The sequence below is a fragment of the Equus przewalskii genome, chromosome 32, assembly GCF_037783145.1.
Source record: "Equus przewalskii isolate Varuska chromosome 32, EquPr2, whole genome shotgun sequence".
Taxonomy (NCBI): domain Eukaryota; kingdom Metazoa; phylum Chordata; class Mammalia; order Perissodactyla; family Equidae; genus Equus; species Equus przewalskii.
In genome coordinates, this window is record NC_091862.1 from 9,056,586 (window position 1) to 9,081,956 (window position 25,371).

Consider the following 25,371-nt stretch of genomic DNA (forward strand, 5'->3'; position numbering starts at 1 on the left):
TCCATCAGCTTCACCCTGCTCCTCGCTTTGCAGACTGGCTCTCTCCTCTTACCCAGAATGCACTGGGGGTGTATGGCCCCCTGAGGGATCCCTAACTTTTCCTCCTGCCACCCCAATGCCCAAGTAATGGTTTCTTCTTGTCATTTCACTTGCAAAATTCCCAAGAAAGAACCATATCCTAATTTGGATATGATGATTATTCTTGGAGCAGGGTTGACTGTAGTCAGGAGCCGTGTGGAAAAACTGTTGGCCTAGCCAGAACCAGACCAGCCATGGCCAGTGGTGGCAGCCAAGTCATAGCACGGCTGGTCCCCACAACCATGAACATTGGCTCCAAAGAAAGGGGTGGATATGATATAGCAGAATAGACTCCTACTCAGACTAACTGGCTAAAGGCTACATTTATTTCAGATGCCTTGCCTTGAAATTGATAAGCTAGTAAATTCCTCAGTGCAGAAAAAGTCTGGACTAGAACTGAGACTCTGTCCCAGTCCACTTCAGCTTCCCTCTTCATGCACTGAAGTCATTCTTCTCCTTCCACATTGTTTAAAGAAAGTTGGAGCTTCATAAGGCATGATTTTCTCAACGTGCAACCTTAAGACGGGAGCTTCATTTTTGAATTTTTAACAGATTGTCTGTATTCTCTGAAACTATGCCAACGAGTTTAAGTCCACACAAAGATCAGCAAAGAAAGTCATTCTATTCCTGCTACATCCATTGCTTACATGCAGCACACAGACTAGTGACATCTAGAACATGCACCTTGGTCTGGAATGCCATCTTTATACCCAATGCAAATGATGAGTCTAGTAGCAGAGACTAAATTGCAATATTTTAGAAAATGCTGGAAGGCAATCCAAAATTGGGCTACTTGGAGATCTTGAAGAAATTACTGATTTTGAATTTATAAAATGGGGCATTTGGGCCAGATTACCTTTCAAGCTGCAGCTAAATCTAAAATTCTGAAGGGTCTTATGAATGACTATAAGAGCTCTGATAGAAAATTCTTGAGAAATAGATGTTTTCTGTTTATTACCAGTTGGAATCAATTCAAACAGCTGACACTAAGAAAAAGTTTGAAAATATCAATGATTCAAATTCCCAGAAAAAAGCAAGTCACTTAGCAATGCTTCTCTTCTCTCTTAAAAGGCTTCTCTTAGCAAGGGCAAGGAGCAGAGCCCTCTGCCTTCCTGAGAGGGGCTGGTAGTACAACCACCTGTGTGCGCTATAAAAAGCAATCGCTCATGGAAACACTTTTTATTCGACATGAAGGGAAACAGTGCGCAGCTTTTCAATCACTGTCCCACACTGTACCCTTGGGTAAGCGTGTCCGACAGTTGACAGAAGCTTCTGCAAAGAGAGGTGCTTGACTGACCTGTTTTGTGCAAGGATGACCCTGTAAGTCACATTGGCTGAAAAGAGACCTTTGCGGCATGAAGTTCTTAAGAATTTGGCAAGTCGATTCAAGTTTAGGGTGAGAGAGATAAAGAGAGAGAAAGAAGGAAGGAGAACTTGCTACTTTCTAGCCAGTTGGCAGATAGAGAGAGAGAGAGCGAGCAAGAGAATGCTAGGGCGCATGCGTGCAGTGCTTGGGCATTCTGCATGGAATAGCGCCTTCTCATAGCGCCTCTGCCTGGAACGGCCAGCGTATGTGCTGACGACTCAGGTCCAGTTGGGTCAGGAGACTCTAAGCTCAGTTCTTTGCCGTCCTGGAGCAGCACCACCATGCCTGGTCCGCAATCTCCGAGAGCACCAGCAGGGAGAAGCCGTCACAGTGTCCCTGCCACAAAGGGCACGGTAAGTAGGGGCCATTTCAGTCTGAAGTCAATTGGGCACTGACACATAAGGGGGGTTGAATATAGCAAATGTCCCCCTGAGCAGGACTAAAAATAGTCTCCAACTTAAAGACCATTGTTCAAAACACTACATATCGATCAACCCAATTTTGGTGTACGTAGATATCTAGAAGAATATGTTCCTATGACAGTCCGGAAAACTCTGTGCTGGAATGTTAACCACGATTGGCTTCGATGTAGGAATTTTTGTAGATTTTTCTTTTTGCCTGTTTATTATCCATATTTTGTATTTTTCTACAGTGAAATACATTTTTTAAAGTTTTTAAAGAAATATTTATTTAGACATCTCAGACTGAAGCTATATTGGAAGAAAGGGAATGTTTGTTGAGCCTAAGAGTTAAGATTTTATATTCTAATCAAAAATCTAAACCTCGCCTCTCTATTCCAGTGTCCTCTGTCCTCTTTTAGTTTATAGTTTTGTACCTTCCGCTAAGTGCTGGGAGTAGAAAATACAGAATATTTTGATACAGTGCTCTCAAAGTGGTTTTTAAAGTTTAATTAAAAAGAAACATTAACTCGGAAGAGAAATGGCAATTCTTTATATTTTCAGGCAGATAAGTCTCTAAATTTAGTCTAAGATCAAGAATAATCATGTTCTGTGTCCAGAGCAACAGCCCAGACAATACTTGTGGGTGTTAAACGATTTGTTGATTTATTCACAAATGATGTTAACTTGAAATCAACAGCACTCCTTGATGTTAAGTGAATTTAACACGTTAAATGAAATGAAACTTCAGTACATTTAAGCAGCGGCCTTCTTTCTTAAGAGCTCCCTGTAGTGTCTTATGTGAAATGATACATCTTGGAGCAAAGGGGAAGGAGAAGGAATGAGAGGTTTAAATTTAGACCATCTCAGCCACACTTAAAGGGACCACAGGAGCGTTTGATCCAGATTCAAGGCAGAAGCTCTAACGCAGAACCCAGTGGCTCTGCAGGAGTTAAGAAGGCGAGGGTTTGTGTAACCATGAGGAAGAGAAAAGCATAATGCTGCTTACGCAGACGCCGCAGACACCGTAGGAGTCCTCTATCTTGGCTGGCCGTCCTGTGTTCTCAGAAACAAATGCTTTATGGGTTGTTTTCTCTTTGTAGTTACATTAGCAACTGCCCTATCAATTCAGATACTTGTTCACGGGACAAGCATTGATCAAATATATGCTGCGTGTGGGATCCTGGGCTGACCAAACAGAGGACCTCATGGCTGGTGGAGGAGCCCAGGGCAATGTGATCAGGGCCACCATGGAGGGATACACAGGTGTAAGGAGAGCACAGAGAAGGAGGCTTCCCGCCTGGGGAAACAGGGAAGCTTCTAGAAGAGATGACCCTTGGCCAGGTCTTACAGGATGTGTAGGAGTTTGCCAGGCAGAGAAGGGACTTGCAGGTGGAGAAACATCCCACCACAGCCCTTGGTCATGAAAGGAAGGTGTGCTCAGGAACAGCGAGCTATTGGAACGGAAGTCCTGGGCTCCTAGGGGACGAAAAACCATTGCCCTGGAGGAAAGTGACACAGTGACACAATCGGATTTGTGTTTTTAATGACAATCTAGCAACCACTGAGAGTGTGGGTTGGGGGGAGTAGAGAGCAAAGGCAAGAACATCTACTGGTCTTGATGTTATTGCAATAAAGTGAGCAGGAACACTGCGGGCCTGGATTGTAGCCAAGAGATATGGACCTCTGGGAGATATTTTGGAGGTGGAAATCAACAAGCTGGCTCTCAGATCAGACAGAGTGGGTGAGAGAAACAGGCTAGGATCCACGCACAAGCCTTTTTGGAAAAAAAGGTAGATAAGTTGACTAGTAACTGATAACTAACTGCACCTTGGCAAAAAAAATTATTTGTTAATGTTCAACTTTTTAATTATCTAATAAAAGCAAGGGTAGAGTATGGCCTATAATATCAGAAGCATTCAGTTCAAACGGGCTTCTTTTTAGAATCTTCTGGACACTGTGTTCCCAATATTTGACAGGGAGCAAAAGTGACTTAAAATTTTGCTTTTCCCTCTTGGTTTCTTTAGATAATTTCTATGCTAAAGGCAATGACTTCAAAGTTGTGACAGTATCAGATTTGGGGAAAAATGATACGGTGGATGCGAGGGGACTCCTGAAAGCCGGTCTAGTTTTGAAAGAAAGGAGCTCATTGGCCTTTAGCAGTGGCTTCGTGGACCCGCCCCCTCGCCTGTACCCTCTTTCGCTCCTAGATGCTGGGGGAGAGAGCTTTGCTCTTTCTTGCTGTTTCCCTGTAATTATAAACTCTTATCTCCAGCTTTTCCCTTTAGTGGTTAAGTTTCTTTCCATTATGTGTAGCCTATAATGCTTATAAGAAACAAAGGCCATGGCAGCCGCAGGGAAAGCCACTGGGAGCCACGGAGGAAAAGGGCTGATGCTCTGTGATTTCCTGAGCCGCAGAAGGCCGTGTGCGGGGCATCCTCAACACTCAGGGAGGAAGACAGGGAGAAACCGAGAGAAATACAGAAGGGGGAGAGGGCTGCGGACGCTAAGAATACAGCCCCAGTCTCTGCTAGGGCCAGCACACAGAATTATTCTGTAATGAGTTCTGTTCTTTTTAATGCTGATGAATGAAAAATAAGGGTTATGCTCGGATCAGGTGGGAGACAGAGACGCCTAAGGGGGAAGACAGAATTGTCTTCTTCGAGGGTTCCACAGGGATGTTTTGTTCATTTATAATGTGGGAGGGATTTGGAGCCAGGGGGGTCTGGAAGATTAGGAATGGGGTTGTTCTAGACCCCTCTGTGCAGTCTGTTTCCTCCGGGGAGATCTCTGGAGAAGTGGATGTAGCTCCCTTGGAGGAAGGAGCTGAACTGAAACTATGGACGTGATTGTAAGGTTTGCTATTAAGGCTGAACTCACAACAGAGTGAGTGTGGGCTCTCAGACAACCCAAGGGCACTGGCCTGGCCCAGGAGGAGGTGTGAAGAGTGGAATGCTGGACTGCCTGTCCCACGGCCAGGGCAAGGAAGGCCATCATGGAGCGATGAACTCTTGTGACCCATAGTTGAGAAACCAGCTGCCCTTGTGTCTGTCTTCTTACCCCATGGGCCACGGCAACACTCCTCCATGGTCTCCCACCCACTGTCCTGCAGTCACCCTGTCGTGACAGCCTTGACTTTTGCCATTATTCACCAGAGAACTGTCCACAAAGAGTTATGAGAATAAAAACAGTAAGATCTCAAACTCTTTGAGCGCTTGCTCTGTGCCAGGACCTGGGCTAACACTGTGCCCACATGATCTCATTTAACCTTCCCAACGACCTTGTGATTCAGATCCTAACATCTCCATTAGCAAGTGAAGGAGCCCGAATGCGACCCGGTCTATCGAGTCCACAGCCGGGCTCTTTGCATCAGAAGCAACGATGCCGTGCTGCAGGAAGCTTCACTCAGCGTGGCTGGGGGGTCAGGGTCAACCACTTTGACTGTCTTTGCAGTTCAGGGGAGATGGTGACAGAACTAGGTGACAAGCCAGAGGCCATGTGGACAGCCAAGCCTTTCACACAAGGTGAAGAAGAAATTCCTGAGGGGTGATGACCAGGACAGGTGCCACACCTCCCAGCAGCCACACAGCGCCACCCAGGGCTCCCCATCCCCAGGCTGGATGGCACAGTGAAGACGGGCTTTTGTGTGTTGGACACCTAAGGGGGATGCGAGCGCTCCATAACACTTGGGGATGCACAGCAAACTGGGATGGGAATAGGGACTTAGTGTCCCCCCTGGTCTATCCCAGTGACAGTGACAAGAGATTAGTCCTCTGGAAACTCCCCTGGGAAGCCAAAGAGACAAGAGGAGAAAAGCGAGTTTTCATGAGCTAGTTGTCATCTGAGCCATGGATGTTGAAGAAGGATGGAATGAAGTACACGCACACAGAACCAACAGGGGGAGTCCTTAGGGAGAGCTCGAATGTCATCCCAACACAGCCTGGGGTCCTCTGTAGGCCCTCCCTACAACCTCATGGTTGTAGCTAATCACTCTGGGTTAGATTATGACACACCCCTTGGTCTTTATAACAAGCTGAGGCCACTATCCCAATGCCAGGTCTGGAGTTACACTTGGTCCTTGACCCTGTTTCTGACTTGGCCAGTCAACGCACCATCCAACGAGAGCCTGATATCAACGATACTTTCCCAATTTTCATAACCACTCAGCTCCCTCGATTCCAGGAATTTACAAGCTCATAACCTTGAGTATATATACAGACATTTGGGGCACAGAGAGTCAGTCCACAGTGACACCCTGATCTAGCATGTCCATCTCCATCTCTGACATTTTGGGGAACACTACCAACCCAGTGACCCCTAACTGTACGTGTCAGTGAAGATGGCCTACGGATTTACAGTGGTTGTCGTGTTGTGGCCTGACTCATCGTTAGCACACATTGTATCTGCTGACGTATAACCATCATATGAAGTAAAGGCCTGAAATCAAGACAAGCATTTGCTAGGAGGTGATCCGAAACTCAAGGATCACTGATTGAAACTCCAAACCAGCGTATGATGCTTCAGAAGGATCACTCTGCAAATCCTTCAGGCTGTGTCTTCATGAAAAGAAGCCATATTTTGTCAAAGGCTTTCTGACTTGTGATCCCAATCAATTTCATGGCCATGCCAAGTGCCATCAGGGAAGAGGTGCCGAGTGACAGCCCAGGAACATCTCTGCTCCCGTCTCCTTGCCATTTCTCCAGATGTATGGCGCTCTAGAATCCTGTTGAGGGGACTCCAGCTGGCAGGGCACCTGTGAGTCATGGGATATGCTCTTGCACAGCAACAATCCTACAAAGTTGGTGACACACCCAGGCCTGAGGACCTGCCGGGTCACAGGCTGAAACCCCCCACTCTTCCACCTCTTCTGTAGGGAACTGGTCTACAGGCATTGATTTCGAATTACCTGCTCAAAAAGGGTCAACCTGATTCCCATGCCAAAACTATAACTTAATAGAAATAGCTTATGGATGTGAATCGCAGCCTTGTCTGGCAAAATTACCCATCTCTGTACCCTCTACCCAGATAAATGATTTCCTTAAAATGTGTTAACAATTGCGCAGCATTTGCTCATTTAGAAACTTTGTTTCCAGTGGGGCACAGGACTAGGATGTAATTTAAAGTATAACATTCTTTTCGTCGTAACAAAGTTGCTCAGTCTCTTCCTAACAAATAGATGAGTGTGGGAAATGAGAAGCTATGTAAAAGAAAGCAGAGAATGTAATTCTTTCCATCAGTCAGCTTTTCAAAAGATAAACGTACTGTTTAGAGTCTCTAGAAAATCTCAAGTATGTATCCAGCCCTCCCCAAGTACCGGGCGCTGTTCTAACCACTTTAGTTACAGAAACTCGTCAGAGGCCCCGAACAGCTCTGTAGGGAAATTACTATTATTACTGCCGTTGTACAGATAGGAAACCGAGGCACAGAGGTTAAGTAACTTGCCCACGGTCATGGCTAGTCCGTGGCAGAGCTGGATACAAACCTCTCAAGGCACAGGTTGTACTATGCTATCCTGGCCCTCTTTTAATGGTAAAGAACAAAAGAATGGTCCGTTGTGAATCACTCTGTGACTTTGCAGGGGAAAAGCAGACGCAGCTCAACACAGCTAGGCAATGTCTTCTAGAATGACCCCTGACCCTTCATTCCTCATGACCCCGGCCAAGGGTGCCCTGACCATTCGCTCCACTCACGACCCAGACCCCGGCCCCCAGGCCACCGGCCTGCCTCAAGATTTCCATGGTAGCCAAATCTACGCCTACCTCCTTCAGAGTTGTGTTTCCAGTGCTCTGACTCCTTTTCCAAGAAGTCCTTCTCTCAGTGTTGACCCAAGTCGTGGAGAGGTTGGGAGGGACGGAACCTCATTAAACTGACTCTCTCTAAGATGCAACTGACTGATGGCATTTGTAAAGTGTTTGCCTTTTTTTTTTTTTTTTTGCTGAGGAAGATTCACCCTGAGCTAACATCTGTTGCCAAACTTCCTCTATTTTTGTATGTGAGCTGTTGTCACAGCATATCAGCTACTGATAGACCAGTGGTGTAGGTCCGCACCCAGGAACCGAACCTGGGCTGCTGGAGCAGAGCACTCAAGACCAAACTTAACCACGAGGCCACTAGGGCTGGCCCACGTGTTTGCCTTTTTAAAAAGGTGTTTCTCAACTCAAACACTTCTCTGATGGGTAGAAATACAGACAATATGCCAGAGAGAATAATAAATTCAATGTCATGTGAGAGACGTAGTTTTAAAGCATACAGATTTATTTTTTTAGTTGAGATAAAATTCGCATAACAGCAAGCCATGCAACCATCACCACTATCCAATTCCAAACATTTTCATCACCCCAAAAAGAATCCCGATGCCCATTAGCAGCAAATCCCCGTTTCCATTCCCCTCCCCAGCAACCACTAACCTCCTTTCTGCTTTTGCCTGATCTGGACATTTCACGTAAGTGGAGTTATACACTCTGTGGTCTTTGTGACTGGCTTCTTTCACTCAGCGTCATGTTCTCAAGATTCATCCATATTGTAGACCTGTCAGAGCTTCATTCCTTTTTACAGCTGAACATTATTTCATTCTATGGACACACCAGATTTTGTTTATCCATTCTTCAGTTGGTGGACATTTAGGTGGTTTCCATTTTTTAGCTATTGTGAATAATGTTGCTGTGAACATTCACACAGAAGTTTTTGTGTAGACATATATTTTCTTTTCTCTTGGGCATATACTGAGGAGAACTTCTGGGTCACAGGGTAATGGGATGTAGAATTTAAAATGGGAAATTTAGAAGAGCTTATTAAATCATAGGACATAGGAGACTGCCTATAGCCATCCCATTACTTACAGCCGTGTGACCTCAGGCAAACCAAGGACCTCTCTGAATTTCAGGTTGGTTTCTATTGTATTGCTGTTTTGTATGTTAAATGAATGCTAGTTAATTTGACCTCCAATATGTTTCCTTATAAATCTGCATGTCCGTTAGCTGAACCAACACAATAAGACATTTAGAAGGAAAAAAATGTGTCCCTGCCAACTAGATTTTTAAAATATATATATAATTGCAGATTGAGCTAGACCAAATAAAACATAAATCCAGAACGTGTGGATCAGAGAAAGGCACTGAGGACACAAAAAGGACCCACACAGCTGTGGCTCTCTGCTCTGGAGTTCATAGTCTAGGAGGCTCGTGACCTTGGCCTAAGCTTTCCTACCCACCCTGCTGCACACACACTGCACAGGATCAGACAGTCCGGGGCTTCTGCCACCCCCTGGTGTCCTCCGGGACCTTCTCTCCCTTCACAGAGCCATCCTGCTCTGGGCTTTCTGTCCATGTTCTTTGGGAATGTTCCTGCCTGCGTCCCTCACCTCAGGGCCCTGCTTCCATTGCTAACCTATAGTTATAGCTACATAGTCTGATAAACTGATACAGCGGTTAAACCCACAGGATGCGGGAGACAGTGGGCCCGGGACTGAATTCCAGCTTTACCACTTACGAGTTGTGTGGACTCTCTGGGCTCAATTTCCCCTCAGTACAATGGGATCCTAATGGTACCTACTGCAAAGGATTATGGCGAAGATGAAATGAGAGGGGCTATGGAACACACCAAGAACAGTGCCCTACACAGAGGAAGTGATTAAGAAACATTAGCTCATATGAGTATCATTATTAATGTGTTCGTGGCTCCCATCTTCTCTGCCATCTATGAGCAACTATGTGCAATTCAACTGGGACTTCTAAATAGCCCAGCCTTTGTCTCACCAGGTGCTCCAGGTAGAAACCCAGCTACGGTGCCAGGTGGGCAGATTTGGAGATAGGTGTGCTGTTCGGTGCTGGTCCAGCGCAGGCGCATATGTGGATGCTGTGTTTGTAGCATCCTCTGAAGGTCTTTGCAAATGTGACCTGCTGTTTAGGTACATTCTGCCTTCCCCTAAAGCGAGTCCTGCTCACAATTTTGTTTGCACCAGCAAACATGTATTGCTTTCGTCACTCTCCCGATCCAAAACTTTCCATGTTTATAATATAGTTTGAAATCCTTAACCCCTGAGTGACCTGGCCCATCCTTACTTTCCAGTCTTACCTAATTTCTCTCACTTCAGCTCCAAGCAGCCTCACTCATCAATGGGCCTTCCAAGCGCCCTCTGCTTTCCTGCCCCACTGACTTTACTGGTATGACTCCCCCCACCAACACATGCCTTCCTCTCTCCCTTCACCATCTTCATCATCTGCTCCATCACCAGCCCAGCTCAGAGGTCACCCTTCCAGAAAGTTCTATCAGCTCTGCGTTGCTGCTTCCACCAGTCCTCACTCCATGCCAGAAATCATGTCTCTTCCCTGTGTTCCCATAGCATTCATAGCATTCTTCTAGAACATTCTTTCTGCATTATAACTATTTGAACACATCTTATCATTGATACAATAACACTGTGGGTTATTGTAACTTTGTAATTATAACATTGTCTTTCATTTTGTAGCATCTCAGCCGGGGCTTGCACAGAGTAGGTATTTAAAGCTTGTTGGGTTGAACAATTTGCACCCTTCAGAACAATTCAGTTTTAACATTAACTCCTTAAATAACTGGCATCACCATGTTACAACTTTCTATCAGTAATAGGTCCTGTAAGTCCTGCATTATTGTTAGTAGTCAGCTCCGTGTCAGCTGGCACACCTTGGTGGATTCCTGGCTGTGTGAACCTGGGCACACTCTGAACTTCTCTGTTCCTCAGTTTCCTCGTGGATAAAATGGGCATGGTAACAGTGCTGACCTTGTAGGGTTGCTGTGAGGAGAAAATGAGCCAGTCCATATAAGGCCCCAGAAAAGGGCCTGGTACTCAGTAAATATTAGCAGTTACTCATCTCAAGGTCCATTTCCATCTGGCTCTTTCCCTGGAGAAGTCGGGAAAATGGCCATTTAGATGCTGTAGTTACCAACGCTCACCAGTAGGAGGCGTCCAACCTCCAGGGCCGTGATGATTTTCCTTCCAGATGGAGTCCAGGAATAGACTTCAGTTTGTGGGCGAGGGCGGAGGTGTGTCTATAAACATCAAGAAAACCTCAAGTTTTAAAGGTTACCACAAGGCCCTCTGCAAGAGGTTGGCTGGGAGGACAATGGCAATTCCCCTCCACCTCCTTCTCTACCCACCACCTACTTAGAAAGGGCAGTGGTGCCGAGGAGCAGGAAGGAAGAGCAGAGCGCGGACCCAGGGACACGGGAGGAAGGAAGCTGGGTCTGTAGCTGGAGACCCATATGTTGATTCTGATTCTGTGATTTCTTCCAGGATTAGCTAAAATGTATCCATGCAGCCTGGCTCGTGTGGCCACGTGGGATACAGTCCACACGAAATCGCCTTGCTGTCAGTTTATTCTTCCATTTCCTCCTCCAGCCGGGTTGTTAATCTAGTGCCTGGACCTGAGCACGCCTGGCCCATTCCCAAGTCACGCTGTGGCCCGCCTGCCCCAATCCTGCTGGTGTTTTTAGGTCCAGCGCATAATCCACCTCCTCCAGGAAGCCTTCCCTGACCTCTCTAACCCAACAAGTTCCTCTTCCATTCAGCATCTCCCCCTGGCCTTTCCACAGTCAGGCACTTTCCCCACTGCTGCCTGTCAGGTACCTACCTTTTTCTGTAGCTCCCCGAGGTCAGGGACACTCCTTGTTTGTCCCCCATCAGTAGTCAGTGCAGGCTCCTGCATGGAGCTCCATAGGTATTGACTCCAGAATGATTGGAGAAGGGCCTGGTGTTTTGTAGGTGTGCAAGAATGGATGGCTCCTTACTCTCCACCCTGGACAGGGAAAAACTCCCATCTGAAATAAGTTCCCTTGCCCGTGGGTTTGGCTGGATGAGCCATTCTCTCCAATGCTGTCATCAAAATATGACGAGTGAAAGCTGTTATGTCCTCCGTAGGTACTGTGCGTCATCTGGGTCTCGGGTCCCTGCCACTCTCTCTGGCAGTGTGTATCCGATTTTTTCCCTCCTGGCTGACTTTATTTTTGAGTGTATGGTGAGTGAACTCATTAGGAGTTAAATTGCTGGCCACCCACTCTGTAGTCGGCTGTGTGCTGGGCACCACAGTGTGGGAGAGATGTGTCCCCTATCCTCGGGGGACTTGCCATCCTGTCATTCACTTCATCTGTCCATTCAACAACTTCTTGCACTTACGAAACGCCTGGCCTGTACTGGTAGGCTCTGGGGATAGGAAACAGAAAAAGAGGACGTAGTCCCTGCTTTGGGGACATGACATCCGAAGGGGGAGACAGCTAAACCACTTCAAGTCAGTCAGGTCAACAGCTTCTTAGAGGGCGTGATGAAGGTGCTGGATATACAGACTTACCAGCTGCTATTTCTGAGACAAGAACACTATCCAGTCTAAAGAGCAAAGTAGTAGGAACATTTTGAGGGCAAAGAAAGCAACATCCCACCGTCACAAAAATCTCCTGCCTGGTCTCTGATGTTTTCATTTCCTTTCATAAGAAAATGAAGTATTTCATTCCACAAGAGACAAGCATTAGAGAACAGACTTAAACTGATATCCTATTCCTGATGGGAGCAAGAAAAAACAGGGCATGCCCATTTCACAGAGGAGGAGACTGAGGCTCCGCACAGAAGCTTCAGCCATTTGGCCCAGCTCACAGGGCGAGTTGCAGGAGGTGGTGCGGCTCCAGCCCAAACCTCCTGGTTCTCAGGCATCCCTCTCCTCTCTCTCCTCCATTTCACGCTGCACGCCAGCCCAGGGCACGAGTTATAGGGTATTGTGGGCCCTCGGATGCCCCGTGGGACACCAGCAGGATTAACTGTCATGAAGCCATGTCCAGAGAGGCCAAGGTGGAAGACACATGAGGCCACCTCCAGACGGACACCAATCCTGGCTGGTGCAGGGCGCGAACCTGCTCCCCCTGCAAACACAGCTGCTGGAAGCCATACCAACGTGATCGTCCAAATCCAGGGAGCTCAGCCCATGCTTCAGGGGAGCTGTGCCAGTGACAAAAGAATGCGCTCTATATCTGGCTGCTGGCTCAGAAGTCTGACCCACCCGCGGAGGGCAGTGGCTGGCACAGCAGTGGCATGTGTGTGCCCATCCTACTGCAGGAGCTGCCAACCCGTGACAGACCCACTGCATTCTGCTTGCTCATGGCTTCCCCAACAAGCCACGTCTCCCTCAACTACTGCTTTGCCTTTTTGGAAAGGGCAGCAAAAAGAGGGTGGATGAGATAATGGTGAATCTTCCAGAAACCCTCAACGGAACCCCAGAGCCAAGCTGACTGCACAAAGACGTGAAGTTGGACTCTCTCAGCTCTCAGAGCACTTTTCCAGGCATCGTCAAACTCACCCCTGTCCCCTTCATATGAAAACCTGCTCTGAAGAAGGGAATAATTCAAGTCACGAGCCTGGAGGGATAAAGGAGTGAGAGCGCTCTGCTGTGTTGGCTTTCATCAGCATCAAGAAACCTTGTGAAAAAGAATGACTCTGTCAGGGTGGTGTTAAGGCGTAGCTGGGACACCGATGGACACCTTGGAGAGAAGAGCTCAGTCTTCACTCCTAAAAACGAGGCTGGTTAGAAGCCATTTCCTTTGTCCTATTTCTGGTTCAATCACATGGATTCTCCGGTACCCGGCACACGGTGCTATAGGGAGAGCTGGCCCGGACCCGCAGCACAGCCTCCCACGGGGACCTCTGCTGTCAAATCCCCTCGCCACCACTGGATGTTTGCAGCCCAATTCTACCATCCACCTCCTTTTGTTCATACACGTCCTCACTCCTCCTTTTCCCTGGAAACCACACTCCTTCCTTGTCGTCCTTTATCCTGCGGGGTCTACGTGATTGTTGACCATGAACGTGATTTCTCTTTGACCTTGGAATGACTTTCTGCATTTGATTCTCAGACGGCCTGACGCGTAGGGATTTCTACTTGTGGTGAAATCTAATGCCACACCTGGAGAGAATCCGGCCCTTTCAAGAACTAGATGACTAAATTACGACGCACCCAGACTCGGGAAGGCCTGATGTACCAGCTCGGTTCTCCCTGCTCCCGCGCGTAGCTGCCTCCAGTCTGGGAACAGGAGCCTCTCCCACTACCTGATGGGGATTCCCGATTGCCTACAAAGTGGGAGTAAACCGAGGGTGTGAGATGTCAACACAGCACAATGGAACAGGATAGATGGTCTTCCATTAAAGCAGAACGTACAGCCGAGGTCTGTGACCTTCCTCAGTAAAATTAAAAACAAGACCCGTTAAATAAACACAGCTGGACACAATTGAGAAAACACTGGCGATCTGTCCTTTGCAGAAATAAAGCCGAAGGGCTACTTACTGTTGTCGAATGGCCACACATGAGAGGGGCTGGAAATGCAGCTACGGTCCAGCGTGAGGGTCGCTACATGGCAGACCCAGAAATCAAGGCTTCTGATTGTACTGAATAGGCCAAGAGAGGCCTGGAGAGCGAGCTCTCTGCTCTGGTCTCTCCAGCCCGCGTGGTTTCTCAGTTAGTGTGAGAACAACGGTTTGCACAACCCCTGCTTTCACTTAGTGCAAAAATGGGCTTATTTTCTAAGCTAAATGTAGTTCAACCACTGGGGCCTTCAAAGCGTCCACGGCCCACCCCTTTTGACTGCAACCATCTGACATGTCGTCTAAGCAGGGCCCAGGCCACTCACCATGGGTCTGAGTGTTGGGGCCTCATCAATAATGTATTTATTCTGAGTTTAAGTGTAACGCCCTTCCAGGCAGCGTAGCGGTGCAGAAAATAGCAAGGAGAGAGCTTGCTTTTGTAGGTTTTGTTTGTGAACACACTTCATGTTGGTGACCTCCTCCTCCAGGGCTCCCTGAACACCTGCAATGGCTCATGACAACCCGGGGGCACTCACTCTTAGGTTTCTGCAGCCCGAATGAGGCAGAACAACGTTAAATCTGGCCATGTCACTCTTCTGCTTCAACCTTCCATTGTTTCCCGCTGCCCTTAGGATAAAAACCTGACAACTCATGTGCCTTCATAGCTGGCCTCTCCTCCTCATTTTGCGCCATGTCTCCCCTACCCTCTTCAGGCTCAAGCCAAACTGGTCTTGCCTCAGTTCCACCATCTTGTATGCTGGCTCCCACCCCAGGGCCTTTGCATGTGCTGTTCCCTCTGCCCCTGCTTTTCCATTCACTGACTTCACTTCTACTCCTTCTTCAGGATTCTGCCCAAATGTCACTTCCTCTCAGAAGGCCTCTGTGACCTCCCAGACCAGAGCAGGTCCTTTATCTCATGCTTTCCCAGCCCCTGCTCCTTTGTGGCACTTGGCCTCTGGGCGATGAGATCCTGGTGGGGCCAGTTGTTTTTATCTGCACCCCTCACTGGAATATAAACTCCACAAGGCAAGATGGCATCTATTTGCTTGTCTTGTAATCCTAACTCCTTGTGTTCAGTACTGGGGCACATAGTTGAATGCATGTTTGTTGAATGACTGAATGAAAGAATAGGGTATGCCATGTTGGGAAACAACAATGGATTTCCTGTCAAAACTCATACTGAACTACAAGACAGGAAACATCCTATGAAGCACAAAACATGTTACCTTCATGCTGAGAAGCCCAGCAGTGGCCTCATATAGCTGTCACCTGCAGATGGCCAAGAGGCCAAAAACTTGCCCAAAACTTTGCTCCATCTGTTCTGCCCCACTGTCCCCTCTTGGAAAAGTTATCCATTTATGGATCTTTGTGGGGAGTGAGAAGAGAGCTAATAGGCTTAGGAATCATCAAATCACAGAACGAGCCCCAGGCAGGAACTCAGAGACCCGACCCAGCCACACTGAGTGGGGGAGGCCGCTGGCGAGAAGCCGCTCTCCCTGCCCCGCCAGATGAGAGGGCGCTAGGGCGTGGAGGACGTGCCCCCTTGATGCTCAGCCTACTGCACGGGGAACAACGCTGCATTTCCTGAGAACAATGTTCCCCACAAAGGGAGAGACCAAAACCAGCCCCGCTCTGCTCTGTTTCCGCAGCTCAGGATCCTGGCTCAGCCTCGCTCCTCAGCACCAGCGTGTGGACTGGGCAAGATTTTAAGCAAGGCGTGGCCACCCACCAGGTAAGTGAAACCCCATCGCATGAACCCGCTGCCGGGGACCCACTAAGCCAAGGAGCGCCCTCAGCAGAGGGTCCCCCTGGTTCTCTTCTCATTTCCCCACCACCTGGTGGTCTCCTCTCTCTAGGGCGCTTTCCGTCGCACAGCAGAATGCGATGGTGCTGTGAAGATGGACCATGCAGAAGAAGCCTCGGCTTATTCTTAGGCACATGGGATCACTAGGACAAAGTGTCAGGTTGTCACTGGATCACCCAGGTGTTCTGGGCATCATGTGGGTGCACTCCAAAAAGAACCAAAGAGAAGGAAAAAAACCACTTCACAAAAGTGAAAAGTAGTCCATCTAAGAGTGTTGTTTTGATTTCATCTTTTCTTTACTGAATTGGTCCAAATTGATGAGCATCACTATCCCTCTCAAAGGATCTCATACACCCCAAGAGGTAAGTCGGGCCGAATGAGCTTGGAATGGCCACCAGTTATTGGCATTTCCTGTAGGCCAGACACCGCTCACCATCACCGCATTGCATCCTTTACCCTCAAACTGACCTTCAGAAGCGGACAAAGTTATTATCCCAATGATGCTCTGGGAGGTTGGATGACTTGCCGAACAGATGATGAGGACTAGGATCCCAGTTCAGATGCGGTGACACCACAGTCTCAGGCCTTACCTAAAACTCTTGCAGGCAGTGGGGTTAGAGGAAACTAAAACAGTGTTGCCAAGGGTCCTGGGAGAATGGCCAAAGACAGGCCACTCCAGGCAGTGGACAGCACATGGCAAAGCCCAGTGGGACCCACAGAAAAGGAGGACATCTCTGTGATTACCCTGCGGTCTCTCCTTTACCCCCAGACCCGACTCTTGGGCACAAAGCCCCCACTCCAGGCTGCCGCAGACACACGCAACTCAAGTCCACTCAGGGACATGCAAGCGGGTCCCCGACTCATGCTGGAGGCTCTGCTGCAGTGTGCAGAGCCCATGGACTCCCCGTAGAGTGCTCCTTCTCTCCCATGGAGCCAGCAGACCCCCTTCCTGAATGTGAAAGCTCAGCGGATATAGACAAGTAGCTTCTGCCTTTACGCACCTGCTGGAAGCATTTTGAAGGAAGCCGCAGCAGTCAGTGGCAGACAGGATTTTCCCTCCGGTCATTTGAGAATGCAGGTTATATGCTGTTATCCTGATGGGGGCCTTGGAGTCACAGGTTTGATGTCGTGACTTTGATGTGAAAGGACTGGGGAGAGATGGGAGAGCCAGAAAGGCCTGCGGGGGGGGGGGGGGACCATTGCAGATGCAGCCCGACCTCCCCAGAGTCACCATCACCCAGAGGGAGGTGCCGACACTCAGAAGGGAGCCCTGGCAACTGAGATGGGTGTGCTGTGATGAGGATCCTGCAAGAGCGGAGGATGGGAGGGGCGGGGGGTGCAGAGAAGCAGACTGGAGCAGAGCAGAGCTTATACATTTTGGGTGCTTGCTTGAGCATCACTGAGCTGGGACCTTAACTGTGGTCAATGACCCTCAGTCACAAACGAGTGGGCACATGAAGCGAGGAGTCACGAGGAGACGTGAGAAGTGATGGCAGCGTCTCTCAGAAAGTGATGGGAACATCTTTTCTTCATCAGGCGGATGAAGAGCACTTTCCCAAGCTCTCCAAACATAAGATAAACTTGACAGAAAGCCTGGGTAATGCACTTGGCCTACAGGAGGGCAGGCGTGCTGGTGGACGTCCCCACCCAGTATTTGTTACCTGGGAAGGCCACTCCTTGCCCTCCACTCCATACATCACAGGAGGATGGGAGGTCAGCAGAAGCCCTTTGAGAGATGTGCTTGGAGATGGTTTCAATTTGCTAGCTGGGAACCAAACACCTGAATCCACATACCATGATTTTTACAAGCATCTTTAGCAGTTAAAACTTCAAGTAAAAGTTTCAAGTATCTATGGACACTAGCAGTCTATTGTAAGCTAATATACACAATAGAAAGGCTGAGAAAAATCACAAATGGGAGTCTGGTTTATAGAAGTCAAATGATGGCCTTGAGTAAGACTGCTGCCAAAGTTAACGATATTCCAGATGGTAAATGAAAGTAAAGTGTGTCTGACATCTGCTAAAGCTGGTGGATTTCATCCCTCTGCCTCCATATTAGCGCCCTGATTGACCTGGCACGTTCAAGATCTACTATTTGTAATCGACAGATGATCTGACTCATACGATCAAATGGTTCTCCTTCCAAAGACGAATCAGAGCCACCTGGTTAACTTCCCAACTGATCTCTTTTACTAGATGTTTAGTCTTAGATATGCAGTGTGCCTGTGAGAGTATCTAAGCACGAAACACATCAGATGCACGCGGCTTGGTCTCGTGGTGGGACCAAGACTCAAGACCTTAAACTTTCTATGACCGAATCAAGCAGAATTTACACATCTCCTTACAAGGGAATCCAATAAAGTGCTTTGGCTACAGGAGGTACTCAATAAGCGGCTGACATCTCTGCCCTGGTTGTCATGGTAACCACATCATCCAAATGCAAGCGACAATTTTCATATGACATTTAAAGAGTCCTGTGTGAATCAGGCTAACCACATCTTTTGACCTGATTAGGCCCAGAATTGGCTTCATGTCTGCTCTTCATAGTCTGGCTTCAAGACCGTCAATCAAACACAGATGTCCTGAGCGCCTTCTGTGTACCTGGCACAGAACTGGACCCTAGGGATGCAAAGATGCTACAACAAAGGCCATGCTGTCAAGGTGTCCCTAACAGAGTGACAGGTGGACAGGTAACCACAGGACAGCAAGATGGGTGTGAGGGCCAGAGCAGGTGCTGGAGGCTTAGAGGAAGGTGTCCGAGGGCTTCCCTGGGAGTCGAAGACGGGTTGAGCAGAGTTGGGTTCTGATGGACAAGTGGGAGTTGGCCAGTGCAAGTGGAGGACAGCACATCCCATGGACAGCATTCCGAACGGCACAGCAGCATGTCTGGAGGGCAGGAGGGGACACTGCCTGACGTGGTGAGCACAGCAGTATGTCATCACCATGCATTGGGGATAATATAGGACACCTCCACTTTGGTTGTAGGACGTTATTTATATATTCATGAAATTCCTGTAGAATAGTGAATGTTAAACATTTGGGGGACATGGAGCCCTTTGAGAAGCTGAATAAAAAGAAGAGCAACTATGTGCCCTCCCCCCGTGACTCCTGGTTAAGAAGTCCTCGTGTGGAATACGAAGTGCTTCAAAGCCAGCTGAAACGATGCTGACCTACAGCCACAGCCACAGGTACCCGGGGGCTGGGCTTCCCTGCCTCTGCCTCTTAGGACCACCCATGTCTCTTACACAGCCCACAGAGAGAAGCATTGGGAGTGGTGGAACTTCCTGGCACTGAGCCCACCACTGCCCTGAGGGTGTGCTGGCCCAGAGCGAGGCTGGGCAGCCAGACGTAGGCCCAGCTCAGGTGAGCTAACATGCGGGCAGCACAGTGCTGCTTCCTGCCCCTCACCCCGCTGTGGGTGTCTCCAGGCAGCTCTCCAGGCGGGTGTTTCCCCTGAGCCCACAGTCAACCCATCAGCTAACAGTGTCTCCACAGAGAACATTCCATCCATGGCCTTCATGCTAGTGGGAGGCTCTCTAAATGGCCTACGAAGGATCAACAAAGTAAACAAACATAATGGAGAAAGCTGAAGTTCACAGGTAAAATTTAGAGTCTGCAGACCAGGACCTACATTGTCCTCCGGCCATCTATCCCTTCTGTTCCTCATCTTCTCTGAGACTTGGGTTCCCCATCTGTAAATAGGGTTCCAGGATTCCCACCTGATTCACAAGGCAGAGGGAGTAAAATCAAGTGAGATAATGTCGGGAAAGTGCTTTGAACTCTCAACCTTCTGAAAAGCCATTAATTATTATTAGAGAAAATATTAGAGAGTTAATGATAAACATCACAGAAAAAAAAACACAGCGTTTTACTAAAACCCCAAAACAAAATTTCAACATCAAAAAAAAGCCAGATACCCTATAGAGAGAGAATGGATAGTGTCTCTCATTTGTGATAAGGTATAAATATTTTTATTTGTTTATTATACAATTTTAGAAAGGACAAGGAAGAAAAGGCGCCTTGATGTGATTCCAGGTGAGAGTTAAGAACTTCCTGCCTGGTTGGAGCAGATGCTCCTCGAACACTGGCTGGGACACAGGTGTCCAGCCAATGTTTGTTTTTATTCTAGAAGGAGGTGCTGAACCAGGAGAGACCCTGCTGATGGAGAGGCTGTGTGCCATGAGCCTGGCCAGGCTACTCTGTAACCGGGGCCTCCCTAGCTCCATGATTTCTTTCTTCCCTACACTGGTGTCTGCGCAAGAGCAGGGCCCGCGATGGATTCCGGCTCCTCTGTGGTTCCATTACCTGCTGCTTTTTCCCCTTGGTCCCCAACTGTGTCCCCTTGCTTCAAACTGATTATGGGTGATGAGCCAGGAAAGGGCAAGAGAAATCCAGATGACCTCAGTGGAAAGCAAATTAAGCAAAGCACATAAAAGTTCAAAGGTGGTTCAACACATTGCTGCAGGCTTCGTTCATGCATTCATTTGTTCATCATGCATTTTCCTCATTCAGGCACTATGCTGGGGCGTAGAAATGAATCTGCATTACAATAGAGAAGACAGACAGATGGACACGAAGCAATTCGATGACAGAGGTTGGCAGAGAGACACCCAATCCAGACTACACGTGGTCCCTGCATTGAAATGTGGAGGGGGCACCTCAGCAAACACCAAGGGCCAGGGCCAATGACACAGAGCCCTGAGAACCCCAAAGGCCATGCGAGCAGGGCAGGATTGTAAGCCTGGGTGTGGCTTAAGCTCATACACTTGTTAAAATTTCCCAGAGAGTTATGTGGAGGTTAGAGGGGGACAGAGAATTGCGAGTGTTAAGATCTGAAGCAAGAAAACTGTCAGAGGATCTGGTCCTGTGGCATAGTGGTTGGAGTCAGCTCACTCTGTTTTGGCAGCCCAGGTTCACGGGTTCGGACCCTGGACACAGACCCACACCACTCATCAGCCATGTTGTGGCAGCAACCCACACACAAAATAGACGAAGACTGGCACAGATGTTAGCTCAGGGCAAATCTTCCTCAGCAAAAAAGAAAGAAAGGAGGAAAGAAAACTGTCAGAAACTATCAAAGCCATATAGGCAAAGTGCTACGAGAGCTTGGGACTTCAGTGATGACACCAAAGATGAAAAAGAAGGGGTAAATGAGAAATACTCAGGAGGTAGAGTTTGGACACATGGAAAAGTCTTGATTCCAGCTCCCAGCTCTGCCACTTGGTAGCTCCATGATCTGCAGACGATGTTGCATCCCTGAACTTCAGTTTCCTCATCTGTAAAACCAGCCTCACTGAAAAAGGATTGAAAAACAGAGTAAAGAGATTCACCTGGCACGTCGCAGGCACTCAGTTAACGTTAGCCCCATGGAAGAAGGTGGTAACTGGAGCCATAGGCTGGAGTCAACTTTGAAAATAAATAGTAAGAGAAAGGGGAAGGGCAGAGAGCAGCTGCTGTGGAACCCTAGTGTTGGGTAACAAGTCTCACATGTGGACTTGGGGAAGAACCACACGAAAATAACGTGACTGTCAAGAGAGGGCTGTGCCCCATGACTTCACTTGGAGTGACTCCAAATGCCAGGATCCCCAAGTCATGGGGACTAAGGACCAACACTAAGGACCAACATCCCTGGTACCTCTAAACCCCAGCCCCTACGAAAGGATGGGTTCAAACTCAGCTTCTAATGCTGAAATCAGTTGAACAACACTTTTTTCCTTTTACAAAATTACCAGAAAAAACTCAGAGAACCCCCAGCTATTTCATCACTCCCCATTCCTCTCTGCAAACCCACAGCCAAGTGAAAGGACCAGAGTAAATATTCCCCTACCCCTTTCCAGAATCACACATCTGCTCATGCCTGCTTCACTTCCACGGTTCACCAACCATTCTTTCCTTGCCCCTTTCCAAACACGCCCCCAAAGCTTCTTCAGGCAGGAGCTGACCTGACCTCTGTGGGGACCTCAGTCCACTAGAGCATTTCCCACGTTGAGTTCTGGGGGAGCAGAGTAGGTCACAGTGGAACGCAGGCAGCCAGCACTTTCACTGTGAGAAGCCGCCATCGGCCCCACTCTCTGCTGGAAATTCATCACCACGCGGAAAGGCCAAGAGCAAAGTTATTTCCGTCCATCAGGTATTTGCTACATCACTTGTTTCCTATTTCAGTGCGTTTCTAAAATTTCCCCTAGGGTGCGAGCCCTGAGCCGCCTTTGTTGTGAAACCTGGTTAACACGAGGTACTTTTTTTTTTTGTGACATCACTCAGATTAGGTCCCCGAGCGTGTGTAGGAAAATTAACCCCAGACAGTGTACAGGTTCTTCTGGGATCGCAAAGAAATGCAAAAAAAAAAAAGGAGGAGAGGGCAATTGGGGGGCCAGCAAGGAAGGAGAGGGGAAAGAAAAGAAATCAAGATTAAAATGTGGGAAAACACTTGGCAAAGCAGCATTCTTAAAAAAGAAACTTTACCTACTTCCTTTTACTGGTTGTGGGTTATCTGTGGGTTCATATTTTTTTAAAGCTCAAATGAATAATTATCTGACAGATTTAGATCTGTTCCTCTCAATATGGCTTAGAACATATTAAAAATATTCAAATATTTTGCTCAGATCACCAGAGGTTCTGGATCATCTGAGTGTTTTCATGGGCTCTAAATCTGCAGGTGACTAGGATGAATTGGGCCAGAGGTCCAAGCCTTGTGTGGTTAAATAAATGATTAGAATCAGTTGACATTTAATAGAATTTTAGCTTATTGGCCTTTTAAATAATTAGCAGGAACACCAGGCCCACATTCCTACGTGATACCAATGTGCTGCCCCTTTTGGACACAGCATGGCTTCTGCCATTTTCCACAGTCCTCACCGCTCCCTATCACTCACCTCACCCCTTCATTGTCCCCACCTGGCTCCTCAGGCATTTGAGGGTGCAACCTCTGGGTTAGGCAGTGAGGCAGACTCTGAAACCAGACAGACAAAGTTGTGCTCCATGCTAGTGAGTTATAATCTCTCAAATATATGGAAATCATCAGGCAGTTTCCCAAATAAACTCAGAGAAAACCAAAAGACCTTTATAAATGGAGCAGAGAGTTCTAGTTCCCAGTTGCTATGGCTTGAGTCCCAACTTCTCTATCCTGCCCACCCCACCCCCCACCCCCCGCAAATAGTTAATTCGCCATCAGAAAGAGTTGAAAACCCCCTACCTCTGAAGTGCCCAGGCTTTACTTGGGGCTGTATCATTTCAGGACACCACCTTGTGCTGAGAGAAACCAGGCGAGGGCAGTGGGAGGTGTGTGGGGGTGAGAAGGTCAGAGAGCAGAGTGGCAGGAACGGGTGGGAACTGTTCATCAGGGACTCGTGCCACATCATCGATTTCTGGAAAATACTGAGAATTGAAAATGGTCATGTTTGCTTTAAAAAACAGAAATGTGTCCTGAAGCCCCAACACGGCTTTATTCAAAGACCACATTGGAATTAAACAGAAGGTTCCCTCTGTAAAAGCTTTGCCTCCCAGAGGTAGCATCGCTGTCTTGAGAGCAGAAGGAGGTGGATGTGAGCAGAAGTTAAAATAATCAGAAAAGCATTCAATCAGGGAGCCATGTTTATGGCTCTATGTCAGAGCTGCTGAGGAGCATCACCCGCCATCCCTTCTCTCCTTCCACACACACTCTTGCATGCACGCACGCACGCTGCCTGCTGAGGTCATCTGTCTCTGCCAGAAACAGGGTAAATGACCAGGAAGTGAGCAAGTGGCAATGGCAACAGAAACTGAGTGATTCTAGCATCGTAAGAATCACAAGAAGATACTGGAGTCAAGTCATGAATCACGACGACTTGAAACTCCCGGGTGATGTTCATTCTGCTTTCCCGCTCAGTCCCCATACGGAAGAAAACCATTTAATTTAGAGTCATTCGTTTAGATTTCTCAGCCGGCTAAACCTGACTGTTCCAACTTTTAGGGACAACTTTTCCTCATTACGTGACTCAGTCAGAGCTTCCCACTCAGGTGGCACAAAAGAGTTATGGCGATGCCATCATTCTGCTCCCCTCAGCTCTGGGCATAGCTGCACAAGGACTGGGTGGGCCGCTCAGCCTTCCCTGCCTCTGTTTACCTCCTGGTGTTATACAAATATTGTCATTTATTGTGTGTGCTGTGGAGTGTGAAAGTCTGGGAAGCATTGTTAAAATTCTCACAGAGATCCTTCACATTTGCGTGACAAGCTGTGATCAGCTATTCACTGAAGCAGGACCAACAATACCCGGTGTCCTGTGCTTTATTGTAAACCCATTCTTCAAAGTTTGGGTTTTAGAAAAACAACCTGCAATGTGCCTCTTCGTTGTTTTCTCTGCTAATTCCCGTCCCCGCCCCCCCGCCGCCCAGTTAAGCCAAACTCGCGGTGACTTGCTGTCTGGGGATGCGGCTCTCATATACTCTCTGCCTCTCCATCACTCTTCCCTCACCATTAACACCTACTCTCCCCTCCCAGGAAAAGCCTAGCCTCAAGAGCATCCCTCCAACAGCCAGACCTGCTGGAGCAGCAGGGCGAGCCCATCCTCCAGAGCCCGGTGGTGCTGACCCAGGGCCCCGAGACCAAGCAGAGGCATCTCTTCCTTTTCAGGGACTGGCTGGTCATCGCCAAGCGGAGGTAAGTCACAAAACTGTCATTGCCTCCCTCTCTGTTAAAAGGCAATTTCTTTCAAAGTCTCCACTGCCTGGCAACACTGCAAGGGACTCCCCTTCATCTGACAATCGAGGCCCCCAGAGGCTGCATCCCTCCGGCAGCATCACATCTGCAGTGGGTAGAGAACTAGGACAAGACGAGTATAGGAAGTCCATCACAAAGAAGTCCTGGGTGAACTTGACCTTGGGGTTACTAAAAAGTGTTGAATGTATTCACAGCAGCAGATTTAAAATCAGAAATTTAGAAACTCAATAAATCATTAATGTTAACAATCATGATAATCATTTTTCTCCCTGGGAAAATATGCAACTATACTTCCTCAATATTTGCATGAGATTAGGGGCGGAGACGTCAACAGAGTACAATATTAATTGTCTTGCCTGTAGAACAACTATCTACTCGCAACACCTCCCCGTGACTTCTTTCCCACTTCCGAGAACACACATGCACGCGGGTCTATCGGTGTAAAAGCTACGTGTGCTCTGGATACTTGTCTGATCTAAATTCATCGTGGTTCTCTGAACCGAGTTCCCATCCAGCACATCTTTACAACTGCCCAGGGAATTACTTGTTAAGTTCACTGATGGGGCCCAAATAAATTCCTCACTTCCAGGAGCTCAGGTTGTTAACTCACCCCAGAGCCCAGACTTTCCCCAGGGGGCCACCTCGAACTGCTCTGGGCAGAGAGGGAAGGAGAAAGACCAAGTCGTCTCTCCCACACTCCCCACTTTATGCCCT

General features: G+C 48.1%; 1 protein-coding gene and 1 long non-coding RNA gene across 2 annotated transcripts in view; one reads left to right on the plus strand and one right to left on the minus strand.

Moving 5' to 3' along the window:
• The first annotated feature begins 1,582 nt into the window (after positions 1-1,582).
• TAGAP (T cell activation RhoGTPase activating protein) overlaps positions 1,583-25,371 on the plus strand; it is an 82,049-nt gene continuing 58,260 nt past the window's right edge. The window contains exons 1-3 of the mRNA XM_008524929.2: positions 1,583-1,797; positions 15,808-15,890; positions 24,439-24,597. Coding sequence (XP_008523151.2) covers positions 1,726-1,797; positions 15,808-15,890; positions 24,439-24,597 — 314 coding nt within the window. The 5' untranslated portion in view covers positions 1,583-1,725. The remainder of the gene's footprint in view (positions 1,798-15,807; positions 15,891-24,438; positions 24,598-25,371) is intronic.
• LOC139080830 (uncharacterized) lies at positions 20,017-22,133 on the minus strand. Its single transcript, XR_011535651.1, has 2 exons — positions 21,905-22,133; positions 20,017-21,255 (listed from the first exon to the last, which is right to left on the minus strand). It is a non-coding gene; the product is annotated as an uncharacterized lncRNA (long non-coding RNA).